Source organism: Pinus tabuliformis, chromosome 2_2 (assembly GCF_031772625.1).
Source record: "Pinus tabuliformis cultivar Carrire ecotype Pingquan chromosome 2_2, CPIR1, whole genome shotgun sequence".
Lineage (NCBI taxonomy): Eukaryota > Viridiplantae > Streptophyta > Pinopsida > Pinales > Pinaceae > Pinus > Pinus tabuliformis.
In genome coordinates, this window is record NC_142300.1 from 70704736 (window position 1) to 70720057 (window position 15322).

The following is a 15322-nucleotide window of genomic DNA, read 5'->3' on the forward strand; positions in this document are numbered from 1 at the left end:
ACTGTAATCTGAATATTATTTTGATCATCTTCATATGATATGACAGTCAGATTCTCATTACATTCATCAATCATGAGAAAATAAATTTCAGATGATTCGTGAAACCCAACACTAACATTTCTATCATCTACCAATGATTCATCCAAGGAAACGTTTTCACTTACTTGAACAAAGATCTCATCTTGTTGTTCACTTACTTGACCTGACCGGAATACCGCTTTATGAAGGCTTTGTTCTGATGACATGAGAACATTTGGATCCGAAATCGTTGTCTTGACATTATCACATTCTGAAATTGAAACTTGACTTCCCTGCATGTTGTCATCTTCTATGGAAAGATCTGAAACGAAACTTTTTCTTTCGTCACTTTTAGCCATATGGACATCTTCAACATGCTGATCTATAAAGCTGCTTACAGGACTGTCATCCTTTTCAGAAGAGGAGGAAGTTCCTCCATCACCTTCTTGACCATGTGCACACTGCAGATCTGTGTTAATTTGAGCTGGAACATGACTGTTCAAGAGTTGATCTATCTTCAAAAAAAGGAGATAATACTTTTTGTTTTCTTTTGCTCAAACAGTGATTGTCTTCATTGATTTCAAGTGAAGGTGTATACAAATTTTCCTCATACATTTGATCCATTTCATGTAATTCCTGTTGGCTGTCAAGATGCAAAATTCCTTCATCTTCCACCGTACTAAGATCTTGATCGTGCTACAAATTTCCGTGATCATCTTTATGCTGCTGAAATGGATTTTCATACAGGGCTTCCATGATCTCATCATCCATGAAATTATCATCTTCATAAACCTTCTCAAGATTTTCAATAAAACTATGAACATGGCTACAACAGTCATGAATTAAAGCCAAGGATGGATATGATTCTTTATACCTTTCAAAGGATATTGCATGAAAATCTTTTAAACCACATATAGACGCCGGTGGCAAACTTTCATACCAAGATCGGGCTTCGTCTTCCAGAGTAGCCATAAACAGTTTCATCAAACAGTCTTCAGGAAAAGTGATCTTTAATTTGTGCACATGAATGTGAAATTTCACTAGATGAAGAGCAGCGTCATTACCTTCCACATTTCTGAACATAGGCAAATTCTTTGACCAATCTACCTTGGGCATTTTATTTGGAAAACCTGGGATGTGATCTCGGCTCATGGGAGCATATCGTCTTGCAACCCGATCCATCTTAAAAATATTAAAGCTACTAATTTTCCTGCAGTGGAGTCACCATGAAGCATTGATTTCTAGATTTTTCAGCGAATGGAGTCGCCAGGTGAATGATTTCAACCTTCTTATGTCTGATCGTTGTCCACCATCAACCATCAGATCTGCACTTGATACATGTACTGGGGCAAGACAAGTTAGATGTCACGTTTACAAGCTAGACCAGAGATTGACTGAAGCAGCGTTTATCTACTTGAGCTAATGCAAAGCAAAAGCGTTTTGAAGGATACCTGGCATAACTTTAGGCTCCGTCTGTAGCTTATAAAACAAATGAAATCAACAAGCAAACCATTTTCTTCCCTAGTACGGTCGCCACTATGTTAGGGCCTAGATTTGTCTCAGGTTGTAATCGTGATACTTGACTTGTAAATCGCCCTAGTGCCTTTGAGAATTCTAAGCTTTTGTATGACAAGTTTAGAATGTATGTGATCCATTTTTGGCAGCGGATAATTATCCTTCAATGAAACTTTGTTGAGATTTCGAAAATCAATGCACAAACGAATCTCACCTGTCTTCTTTCATACGGGTACCAAATTAGATATCCAATGAGAAAAATGGATAGGAACAATGATTCCTGATTTGTACAACCTATTTATCTCCTTCTCAATTGATGGAAACAATTTTGGATTAAGCCTTATTAACTTCTATCTGAAAGGTTTTTGATTAGGCTTAATAGGAATTGTGTGCTGAATTATATTGGTGTCATATGTTTTCAAATCAGAATAGTCCCAAGCAAACACATCGGCAAAATATGACAACAAACTGATATATTTGGCCTTTACCTTCGGTGGCAATGTTTTGGACATCTTTACCATCTTCGGATGCTCGGTTGTTCCAATATTCACATCTTCGACTCCCTTCTCTGTTGGTTGCAATGTTGTTTTGTGGGCTACGTCATCATGATCAAAGAGTTCTTCTAAAGGTATCAAGCCTTTAGGAATCACATTATTCTTGAACTGCAACACTTCCATTTGATTGATCTGCAAATAATCTTTTCCTTCATCAAGTTGTACATCAATTGAGGTATCTTTGAACGTACCTTTATTTTGCAGAAAATCATCAATCTCCTCATCATCTTGAAAAACTTGCCAATATCTCTGATTATCTGGGATAGTCAGACGATGTTTCACATGAATTTCAAATTTATTACTTGAATTCATAGGAATCTTCAAATTACTCGCTGCCTTAGCAAGTTCATCAGCAATACTATTTTGAATATGAGGCACACACGTCAAAGTGTAATCTGAAAATAGCTTCAAAATGTCTAGAACAACATTCCGGTATGCCTGCATCCGAGGATGATTTGCTTGATATTCGCCTTTAACTTGCTTAATCACTAATTCAGAGTCACCATATACATCAATCCTCTTAGAATTCAGCTTTCTTAGGATCTTTAGGCCAGCAATCAAAGCCTCATACTCAGCTTCATTGTTTGAGCAATCAAAAGCAAGTTTATAAGAACATACCCGCACATTACTAGGCACTTTGTTTGGAGCAGAAAAAGGATTGCGTACCCAAATTCTAATTCCAGCACCATCATTTCCCACTGTGCCATCGAAATCCATAGTCCATAGGCCATCTTCCTCTTCTTCTAGGTGCTGAAATTCTATTTGTTGTTTTTTTTTTGCTTGCTTTCTATTATCTTGTTCTGATCACTGAATGGTATTGCCCTATTCTTGACTTTCTTTCTTCAAAACTTCTCTGAAATTCTCTGCTATTTCTGGAATATCATCTGCTGCAACTAATTGACTATCAATCTCATTGAAACTATTTGAATACAAAACAAAAGACTCTAAATCTGTATGTACATAATTGATCGGATGATTAATTGGTTTCTCCTTGCTGGTAATCATGTATTTCATTTTCTACTCTCGATAAAGTTTTCTCATTTGGCCAAACACAGGAATCGTTGTATAGGAGAAATCAAGATGCATAGTTCCTTTGATCTTTGCTCCCCAACATCTGGAAAGAAGCATTCCAAATCTAGGAGGTATATCCACCACCACCACATCCATCAAAATGCTCTTTGCCGGAATATGATCCAAACTGACCACCAAGTCTTTAATAAGCCCAATACATCTTACCCTGCTGGAATCAAACGAATAGAGATCATCGTACTTCTTGGTAATGGTCATCCCTCCATTAGAGATCAAAACTCTTTCTGCATTTCATTTTTAGGTGTCCCATTCTGCTCGATCACCTGCATTCTGCTAGGGGCATGCCATAGTCCAACTGAAGGGTCTTGTCCCTCATGCCTTGCCCTGCTGGCTCTGGTCTGTTCATCATAGTCAATTTTAAAAGTCATGTACAGTCTTGTTTGGTCTCGTGGTCAGCAAGAGTCATTTCAGTCAGTAGGTCTAGGGTTAGTTGAATTGGTCTTCAAAAATGTCAAATAACACCCACAGGCCATGAGGATGGCTATAATAAGTCTTCATTTCAGAATGTCCATTATCAATAAGGCTCGAGAATGATTCTTCTTCAAAACAGAGTTTTCAAGAAGAAATCGTTAAATTTGTTTTTGGTAGTAAATATGTATTTTTTAAAGCTTCCAAATGTGCAATGTTTCAGGCGCAGCCCTGATCATCCTCTGCCAAAATATGCCACCATCCCTACAAAAATAGTTAAAAGATGCATCATTCAAGTCAGATAATCAGAGGAAACAAAGGAAAAAAGTTTTTTTTCAAATGTGAAAAGAGCTGAAGCCAAAACATTACAAAATGCATTTGTACAAAGCAGAAATCAATTTCTCAATTATATATGGTAATTCTGTTGTTTTTACAACGAATCTGCATGACAAAGACCATCACAAAGTCAAGTTTAAAAGTGGAAGAAGGAATTTCATATTTGAATGACAAAAATGTGAGCTGGAAGGAGTCGCGGCACATAGAGTAGGTGGCGCGGCGCACATGGACCGCACAGTGCACTGGGCACGACCATCCAGTGCAAATTTACACTGGCGCCGAGCATCTAGGAGTCGCGGTGCATTGGGCCTCCGGCACAGTGCACACAGCAAAAAGGCCCGAAACTGCTAATCTTTGCTCCAAATCACTCATCCACCTACACATTCTGCTATTTACTCTCCAAATAATCATTCTACACCTGCAGATGTTTACTTGCCATATCAAAATATAATACCTCGTCATGCAAAGTTGGATGAGCCTATTCCAAGGATGAGATCATCTAATGAATTTAGCAGGGGTTCAGGTCCTGCAAGTTCTGGACATATATTTCTCCTCCAAAAGGGCCTCCAACTTCTAGACATATGTTTTTGAAAGTGGAGGGTCTCGTCTGACTAATCGTGGGCCCTCTTCATCTATGGAAGACCTAGTTTTTCGTGTTTTATGTCCAAATAAGAAAATTGGCAGTGTAATTTGGAAGGGTGGTGGTATTATTAAATGCATGCGTGAAGACATTGGTGTGAACATCAGAACTACCGATTCTGTTCCAGGGTCTGATGATCGCATTATTATAATATCGTCAAATCAGGCTCCCAATGACAATCTGTCTCCTTCCCGGGAAGATTTACTGCACATTCAAAATCAAATTGTGGACCTGGGGCCAGACAAGGATAGTGTTATCACCACAAGGCTTCTCATCCCAGCCAGTCAAGTTGGTTTTCTAATTGGTAGGGGTGGTACAGTGATTTCTAAAATGAGGCGGACAACAAGTGCGAATATTAGAATATTATCAAGAGAAGACCTTCCTCGGTCTACTTTGGAAACTGATGAGTTTGTTCAGATTGTAGGTGATATAAGGGTTGCACGAGAAGCTTTAGTTCAGATAACTTCAAGACTACGGGAACATTTTTAAACCATTGTTGGTCAGGTAAATCCCCTCTGCTGACAGAGGCGATCCCACTAGCCTATAACAGAACTAGCCACAAACAAACCACGCTGCTACGCAAGTTCCTAGTTATGCATCAAAGGTGAATCAAGAAGACTAACCTGGAGTCCAATGCTATGATTGAAGCAGAGTTGATATCCTCGCTCCCTTGCTCCAACAGATCACAAACGAACACCTGCACATGCAAAGGAAGAGACAGATACCAACATAAAAACTACCAAGGCACAACTATATTTCAGTCAGAAAGGAAATAAATCAACACATCACCATAATAGACAATGAGATTGGAACTATAATAGCAGTCGCTCATTAATTAATAATAAACAGGAAAAGTTACAACCATTGTTCTGACGTTGACCCTTCTCCTGGCTGGGCGAGTAACTATATGTGTCTTGCCATGCATCTCCTCTCCGGCAGCATAACCTCTCTAGCACTCACTAGCACTCCTCCAAGAACTCAAGAACTCAACATCTAACACTCCATGACCAATAATCATCACTACTATCACTCAATCACTAAATCACTAGCACTAACACTCTCTAACACTCTAACACTAGCTTGTCCAATGCATAATGACAAGCTTATATAGATGAAGAAGGGAGGAGGATACGACGAACCGGGACACCTTTCGCGGATTAGCAAAAGCCATAAAGATGGATAAAGCTCGATAAAAGACTGATTTTTTATCCTCAGAAAAGCTCCATGTAATGAAGGAAAAAACAGTCGGACGTGTGTTAAGGCAAAAAGCACGACTAAATTTGGTTGGCGCGACTGTTGTTCTAAGGCAGAGCGCCAATGGTCGCGCCCTCTTTTGAGGATCTCCAAGATTGGCGCGGGTAAGATACTGTGGACTTGCGCCAATGGAAAAAGAGCACTTTTCAGGGATAATCTGCAGAAGGTGTCTTCAGGGAACATGAAGTACATACTCAGGGGAACATAATGCAAGTGTTTTTAGACTTTGTCACTTCTTATAACTCCCGGGATGAGTCCTCCAAGGTACGACAAGAGGAGTAACAGGGATGGTGACAAATTACTGTGTAACAGATGCCCCCTAAAGCATGAAGTCCAAGAGGTGGAGAGGGGTGAAATGCTTTACAAGAACACACATAAGAACACATAAGAGCACATAAGAGCACATATAGTTACTGCCGCCGAGGAGCTGTATTGAGAGACATGACTGATAGTTCAATTACATGATGTACGTGGTATGGTCGCAGCCATCCATAAGAGAGTACATAAATAATCTGGATCCATAGTATGGACGCAGCCATCTGGTTAGGATCAACGAACTGACTCAGGTATGGTCGCAGCCATCCAGTAAATGAGTCAAGTATCAAGAATCACGCCTGGATTACAACAGACACAATCCAGGGTCTTGCGCTCCATCTCGACCCGAACAAGAGTACAAGTCCAAGCATGTGAATATATGAGCTGAAGTCGAACATGCATGAACATCATTTGATTACTAGTCAATAATGGAAACTGTTAACAGACGCGAGAGGTACCACCAATAATGACAATGGCCCTCAAGGTACTATAGGTACAATCTACGGCGTGTGAATCAATGGTCTGAATTCAAACACCCGTGGAATCATTCGATCGGAGGCCAATGATGAAAACCTCACATCGAACACGAAGAACCTGCCATTGAGGCATGCAGGCTCCAAGGCACCGGAAAGGAGTCTCTCGATCAATTCCCTAGATAATGAGTTGAAGTCGACAGGGAGTGACCTTGATCGAAGGTGGGCCATAATGTTTCCCACATCATCGACACGAGACAGAGAGATGAAGTTGTGAATCAAGATTGTGCGAACTATCAGAGGGAGGTTGTTTTGCAGAGGTCAACTTCTCTTGAACATATCGGCGGCACATTAACGGAATTGGCAGTATTTGACATCAATGTATCAAAGGTCATGATGACGAGGCAATGAGTGAATGAGAGGTCAAATAGGGTACCCAAGTCCATGGAAGCAAGTGAAAGATATGAGATGAAATATCCCCACCCCGGACACGAAAGCAAAAAGTGCCATGTTCAAGAGCGACATACTGCCGTTACGGTAATAATTATGGTTCAAAAATTTTCTTTTCCCCCGCCATTTCTGGCGAGTACCCCAGTTATTTTTAACAATCTTGATGGGGATAGCATATGCTTGTGTTGTGACAAAATCCGATGTCATTAAGTTTTAACGAGTCTGACAAAGGAAGAACTCGGCGTCTTTTCATGTTTAGAGAGTTTGAAAAGACAGTAGAAAAGGAAACTCCAGGGATGTCCTTTTTCGTAAAGTTGTGTCTCTCGGGCCCGAAAAAGTATAAAATAATACCCGAAAGAACTGCCCGATCATTACGATCGAGGAGTACTTTTCATAATTAGTGATTTTGACCTGAAAAAGTAAAAAAGCGGTCAAAACCACGTCGTTTCGTAACCACTAACGAGTTTGAAACGACAAAAACCCGATAATCTTTTTATGTTTTAACGGTCGTCAAAAAGAACTTAAAACAACCGCCCCTTATTACCATTTAACGAGTCAAGAGGAGTGACTCGGCAATCTTTTCCTCTTTAAATGGTTAGAAAAGAGCTGAAAGCGGACCTCCATTTTTATTTTCTTTAACGAGTCAAAAAGGGAAAAATACTCGGCAATCTTTTCATAGTTTACGAGTCAGAAAAGAGCGTAAAGGCGACTCGTCCTGAAGGAACGAGTGGTATAAGGGATAGTAACTGGTTCCGGTAATGGTGGAACTGCTCAAAACATGTAATGGTCAAGAGGCTGGCTAATAAAACCACTCATCGCTGTGGATCCTCAGGAAAAGGAAAATAACCAAGTGAAAGCATATGATCGGCCAAAGAGATGGTGGCGATGGAATGAAACAACCAAGGCTCATCTAGCAAAATTTAGCAGAAAAAAGGCAATCACGGGATGTGAATCAGGTATGGGTTCATTTTTACACAAGCTTGAACCATGGAGAACTTTGCTTGGGTTCGGTTTCATGTTTACACAAGCTTGAAACGAAAAACTATGCTTGAAATGAAAAACTATGCTTGCTATAAATTTGCATGCCCCCAGCATGATAATGCAAATCGAGGTACATGCCCCCCAAGCTTCATGGCATTCATGGAGTGGATGGAATGAAGGTTCACTCTCGAGATCTGTGAAAGACTCGACTTGTATTTTACGAGATCTTAATCAAAAGACTCGATTTGGAAAGGAGGAGATGTTTCATTTTTTTAATAAGGTTGACACAGTAAAAGAACTATCCTCATAACCCTTATTTCATTTTTTAATGAGCTTGACACAAGATCAGGAACTATGCTCAGCTAGACCTAGTTTCATTTTTTAAGGAGCTTGACATAGGAAAACGAACTATGCTCCGCCCGAACTTCATCATAATGAACAGGAAGTCGGGGCTTCCAAGAGTGCCACTCCCGGTGGAAGGACAACATCTCAGAAGTCAAGACCCAATGCCCCCAGGACACTATGCATGACGGTGGCGTCGCTGGATACAGGCACGGGATAGGTGGCCACGTAGTTGACCTGCGGTGAGGCAGATGCAACTGGTGGATGAACACCAGGAGGGGATGACAACTGCGCAGGGGGGACCCGTGGACTAACGAACGATAATTGATCGATAGTCACAATTCGTCCATTGTGTGGAAAGCAAACCACACGGAAAAGTGAAGAAATAAGGGCCCCCATGGCATAAACATAGTCATGACCAAGGAGAAGATTGAAATCTAAAGCACCTTGGGTAACCGATACGTTTATATAGACGGTCTTGCCTCCCAAAGTAATAGGGAACTTTCGAAGGATCCCTAATGGTTGGCTAGTTCCTCCATCAAAAGCAGTCAGATTCGATGCTACGGGCACAAGCTGTGGGGAACCCAAAGCTTGCCAAGTAGTAGCAGACATAAGACTAACAGATGCACCCTCATCCAAAACAGTGCCAGATATTGCCTTGTCATAGGCGTGTACCATGACCCAAAAAGGCACATGAGACAGGAGGCGGAAGGTAGTCAAACGTCTCCAGTCGAAGGAAGCGACTGAACTACTTGGTGGGGGAATCGTATGATTGCCCCCCTGCTCGGGGGAGAGCGCAGTAGGACTCTCAGATGTAGGGGTATTTCCAGATGTAGGAGAATCTGAGGAGACGAGAAGAACATGAGTTTGATGCTCTTCCAAAATAGAGTGGTCGGCGGGTGGTGAACTCGAGTCGACGCTCTTTCCGACCAATGGTTGGTTTGGAACAGGCTTGGCAGAGCCAGATTCAGGAAGAGGAGGCTGGACAAGAGAGGAATCTTGGTTGATTTCTTTGTCAGTAGGGGAACGTTCTGCAATTGCATAAAGATGTTGATAACTAGTAGGAAGTTGGGTTGAGGGAGCTGTAAGACTTTCCAATACAATAGAGGCTCTATCCATGAATGGAAAAAGGTGAAGGGGATGATTTCCTTCACAAAATTTACAAGGGATTCGAATCTTCTCTTTTCCCTTACTGTTTCCAGGTGATAAGGTAACATCGCCATGATCTACCGAGGACGATGCAGGGCGGTCCGGATCATGAGACCATACTTCTAAAACCATGGGAATGCCAGGACAATCGCGGAGAAGGTGGTCTTCCTTGCACAACTTACAAGGAAATTTGACCTTCCGCGGAGGAGCACAAGGTGGCTCGACTTGGGTTATACCTTTAACCTCTGGTTTAGGAGTCTTCTTCTTCTTGGTCTTCTTCTTCTTTTTCTTCTTAGCCACCTGGTTACTTGAATCCAGAGTTTCACCAGGCGAAGTAGAAGATGAGGACGCAACAGTAGGCGAAGAAGGGGAAGGGTCCACCTTGGAATCAGCAAGACGTTGTTCGGGTGGAGGAGGTGGTGGTGGACCCGAACTGAACGGAGGAGCACTAGAGGGTATCTCAGGCTCCTTCCCGGTATATGGCGGGTAATCTTTTGTTCGAGTACTAATATTGATGGGTATCGTTCCAGCCATAAACACTTGAGAACCAAAGGAAGAGGGAGGCTGAGATGGGTCAGCCACCATTTGAGTTTTTTGAGTTTGCTGTGAGGGAAAGGGTTCTTTAAGCACCGCAGGAGTCCCGGGAGTGCCTTTCAACAAACGACTAACTTCGGACCGCCTGGGGCAGTCCTTTGTATAGTGATCCTCATCACAGATAAGACAAGGATACTTGGGTTTGCGTTTGGCACCATCCTCGGGCGGAGGGTTAGGGGCTTCCTGCTTGGGTTGATCTGGCTTATTCTTCGGTTTCCCTTTCTTCTTTGCTTTCGAGGCTTTGTTTGCCGTGGTGGTTTGGACGGCATTGACCTCGAAAGTAACATTCGAAGTGGGTATTACCTGGGAGGTGGGTTCATTTGGAGCAGAAGTTATCACACTCGAGACCACCGAGTTTGAAAACAACCATACGGGCAAACCGATGGTTAACCCAGGCAAAGACAAAGTTGCGATATACTGAACACCGACATTTCCAACAGGAGGAAATGGACGAGGGTTCCCATCAAGAGGAATACCTTGGCCGGTGGGCACCGGGAAGGCTGCCATCGAACGAGAAATAACCCTACTCAAGCTAAGGCAAACAAAAATCTAATTGGGTAATATTATCGTGGCCAATAAATTTTAAGACACTGAACTTAACCTTTTCATTTTTTAAGAGTCGAGAAAAGGATAAAAGATGACTCTAGTCTCCTTCGAATATTTAATGAGCACGAAGTGACAAGACGCTCACAGGCACCTTTTCGTTTAGGGAGTCCGAAAAGGATCAAAAGTGACTGCTCTGGAATTCTAGGTAGAGGGTATGCCAAACTTTTCGCAAAACCACAGAATACTTTTTAGGGTACGGGTGGTCAATCTTCGTGAATGTTGTGTTCACTGCATTGCGAATCGTAGGGCGGCTGACACGGCTTCCTATGGATAAAGGCTTTATTCCTATAGGGGTCTCCCAATATATACTCGACGGTACGTGGGAGCACAGTCCGTATTGGCACCTATCGTTTCACCGTGGAGGAATCACCCAACCACTCGACGATAAACTACCAGGTTTAAAGACGCCGGAACACGTCTCTAACCTAGACCTCTAGAGTGTTTGCGTTATGTTCCAATGCGTTGTTATGTTCATTGAGTTCATTTTAAAGTTTATCTTTGATTATGTTTCAATTTTTTGGTCCTACCGTATGTGATATCTCAAAAACTTTTTACATGCAAACTATATGCCAAAATTAAATCATTTGATTCGATGAATTCTATCTACAGGAGGGTTGAGATCTTTTTCACAAACGAAACGATCACTTCAACAAACAACAAAGACCCTAATGCAGCTAATAACAAGAAACGAAATTTTGTCTTTTTCTTTTTAATAGCAACAAATAACAATAAATGCTAACTACTATGATGCAAGAGATTTTTTATTTTTCTTTCCTTTAAGATGGCATGATGCATGTAAACAAATTCTAAGAGATATGCACAATCCAAGTTCAGTTAATGAAATAGAACCAATTCTGAAACACTAAAATGAACCATGCAAGCAAGGAAAAACACAAAGACTAGTGAACTTCAAAGAGGCTAGAAGTGAAGTATTCAGAGTATAGAAGATCAAGCTTTAACAAAGCACTGGATAGGTGCAGAACACAACCAACAAGTTGACTGGATAATCAAGAGATCGAAACTTCCCACAGAAAGCTAGACATGCAAAGCCACTAGATATCCTAGGGCTGAGACGAAAATCAATAGAAATGAGCAAACAGCTGAGGGATACAGGCTAAGACCAGTCAAGCAGAGGTTCAACACAGTTTCAGAGGCTGAAAGAGATATATAAAGAGACTGAATGAGCTTTCCACCCACACACAGGCAAAATTTACAGAGCTGGCGTTACTGTCAGCCTGCAACTTGCGCTAGCACAGGATTGGCGCGAGCTGCTTTTGAGAAACATGCGCCAACTGGCGCGACTGTCAAAGAAATAACCGCGGCAATTAAGCTTGCCAACTAGAAAAATAAATGATACAACCTTAGGTCGGGTTGACAGTGCTCAGATGGGTCAAACAGTAAAGAATAATCTCAAAACTGACTCAGGAAGCTCATTCACTCAAGCAAGCAGAAGAAAATTAACATGCAAGATAGAAATCAAATAGTTCCTCCCCAGTGGAGTCGCCAATTTGTTGGTCAGGTAAATCCCCTTTGCTAACAGAGGCAATCCCACTAGCCTATAACAGAACTAGCCACAAACAAACCACGCTGCTACGCAAGTTCCTAGTTATGCATCAAAGGTGAATCAAGAAGACTAACCTGGAGTCCAACGCTATGATTGAAGCAGAGTTGATATCCTCGCTCCCTTGCTCCAACAGATCACAAACGAACACCTGCACATGCAAAGGAAGGACAGATACCAACATAAAAACTACCAAGGCACAACTATATTTCAGTCAGAAAGGAAATAAATCAACACATCACCATAATAGACAATGAGATTGGAACTATAATAGCAGTCGCTCATTAATTAATAATAAACAGGAAAAGTTACAACCATTGTTCTGACGTTGACCCTTCTCCTGGCTGGGCAAGTAACTATATGTGTCTTGCCATGCATCTCCTCTCCGGCAACATAACCTCTCTAGCACTCCTCCAAGAACTCAAGAACTCAACATCTAACACTCCATGACCAATAATCATCACTACTATCACTCAATCACTAAATCACTAGCACTAACACTCTCTAACACTCTAACACTAGCTTGTCCAATGCATAATGACAAGCTTATATAGATGAAGAAGGGAGGAGGATACGACGAACCGGGACACCTTTCGCGGATTAGCAAAAGCCATAAAGATGGATAAAGCTCGACAAAAGACTGATTTTTTATCCTCAGAAAAGCTCCATGTAATGAAGGAAAAAACAGTTGGACGTGCGTTAAGGCAAAAAGCACGACTAAATTTGGTTGGCGCGACTGTTGTTCTAAGGCAGAGCGCCAATGGTCGCGCCCTCTTTTGAGGATCTCCAAGATTGGCGCGGGTAAGATACTGTGGACTTGCGCCAATGGAAAAAGAGCACTTTTCAGGGATAATTTGCAGAAGGTGTCTTCAGGGAACATGGAGTACATACTCAGGGGAACATAATGCAAGTGTTTTTAGACTTTGTCACTTCTTATAACTCCCGGGATGAGTCCTCCAAGGTACGACAAGAGGAGTAACAGGGATGGTGACAAATTACTGTGTAACAACCATGAAAGGTCCAGTACTGGTGCTATGGTTTCTTCATCTTTGGCACCATTAAGTAGCAGAGAAAGGTTTGAGCAGGGCTCTCCTAGTAAATCCTTCTCTTCTAGCATGGCATTTCAAGGTGGTGGTCATTCATCATCAAGCTATCCAACTATGCAGTCTTCACCAGCCCCACGGTCATCAAAGTCAAATCGGGATATAGGCAGTGTTGGCAATTCCTCTGAGTTTGAGGAGCCAATTCTTCATCAAGGGGGTTCTGCTGGATTTGGAAGAGCTGCTGGTGGGCTTATCACAAAAACTACAGTTGAAGTTGTAATACCAGAACGCGCAGTTGCAGCCATTCTAGGAAAGTCTGGGAATGGTATTGTTAAAATTCAGCAGATTTCTGGTGCCAAAGTTAATCTTCTTGAAGTTAGACCAAGAACATCTGAAGGAGTGGTTGAAATTTCAGGCACTCCAGAGCAAACAAATGCAGCCCAATGCTTGATTCAAGCATCCATTGTCAACAACAAACCTTTATTTCGTTAATATGCCAATGAACAGATTTTATGATGAAGCGCACGGATGTTATAAATATGGAGTCCGTGAACTTTAGTGCTATTGGAAAACATCAGGCATTGGTCAAGTCCCATAACTTCAATGTTGATACAGTCAATCAGCTTTTGCAATAGCTTGAAGGCCAGTCCTTATCTTACAAAATTTTTGCTCGGGACACTCAAGCATTAAGAAACATGGGTCCTGCAATAGAATGCTTTATGTATCATGCTCGTGCTACAGTTGCTACTTTGCCTACCTGGGCATTCGATTAATCTTCAGATTTAAATAACATGTGGCGGATTTACCCATATTTTAGCATTAAAATATTGGAGACCTTTTCCTGATTTTTGTAAAGTGGCAAATACATCTCCAGAAATTTGAGGGCGGTTGTGTAGGAATGCGCAAAGTGGCATTCAAGAAGTAGAGTTTTCAGGCCTAAAATCAGCGCCTACATGATTCTAGGCTCAAAATTTAGCATAGAAATAGGATTCGATTTCCTATTTTGGACTTTAGTTATGATTCAAAGGGTCTACAGTTACAATTTACGCCTTTCCATTGGTCATCAGAGATTTTCAAATGGAATAATGTAACACTGTTCTGTCTCCAGAACAGATGGATAGCTCTTTTCCTATCATCATCGATTTGTTTTCCAGCTCCCTATTTTTCATCGATTTGTTTTCCCACAGATTGAGTTTATTTATTGTATGAAAAATCATTTGTAAAAGGTTGAAATTTCTGGGAGCAGTGTGGAGGAAAAACCCAGCGCTGTCATTGTACAAGTTTTGGCTAGGAAATTAATAAAATGATGCAACTCTGATTCAGGAGATCCCTGTGGTATGAGTTTAGAAATGTGTTTTTTCTCTGTTTCATATGTATCCTGTTATGTTTACATTTCATTCATAATCATTTCCAAGCTGAATGCTTTTAAGTGAGAAAGGTAGAATTCAGTTTACTACTCTGCCTTGGGAAAGCGTTCATGTTCTGTGTGGCTTCTTCTGTCTAAAAAGGATTCATCACATATGCCCTTTTCAGCCTCTCAACTATCTTTCCACTCCATATTATTCAAATTTGATTGCTAAATCTCCTGCCTATCTTGCCTCATGAAACACCCTGTGTCTTTGAGTTAATTTCTCCGCTCAGGCTGTCCTTTGTCCCATACATCCCTGAAAATTCTGTCATCCATTAAACTGTCTCTTTCATATCCATTTACTAGCCTAAAATCAGTGTGCATTTTGAGTCATCTCAGACCTTCTTGTTTATTTTTACTGAGGTGACTCGAAGAGAGCCCTCTCCTGTCCTCGTAGGGCTAGCTACGAGGCTGAGCATGGTTTGATGTGGATCTAGAACCTTGTCTTTTTAGCCTGAGACAAACCTAGGCTCTAACACCCCATAGCTTGTGCCAGTCACAAAGAATCTGTTGGCTTTCAATAGAGGAACTAGTTAGCCCTTAAGGATCCTTCTAAAGTTCCCTATTACTTTGGGAGGAAAGACCA

General features: G+C 41.5%; 1 protein-coding gene across 1 annotated transcript in view; it reads left to right on the forward strand.

Annotated features, from left to right (window-relative positions):
• Positions 1-13847, forward strand: part of LOC149191497 (RNA-binding KH domain-containing protein RCF3-like) — a 67714-nt gene extending 53867 nt beyond the window's left edge. The window contains exons 3-4 of the mRNA XM_089406665.1: positions 4515-5047; positions 13294-13847. Of these exons, the coding sequence (XP_089262791.1) occupies positions 4515-5047; positions 13294-13820 (1060 nt within the window). The 3' untranslated portion in view covers positions 13821-13847. The remainder of the gene's footprint in view (positions 1-4514; positions 5048-13293) is intronic.
• Positions 13848-15322: the final 1475 nt, after the last annotated feature.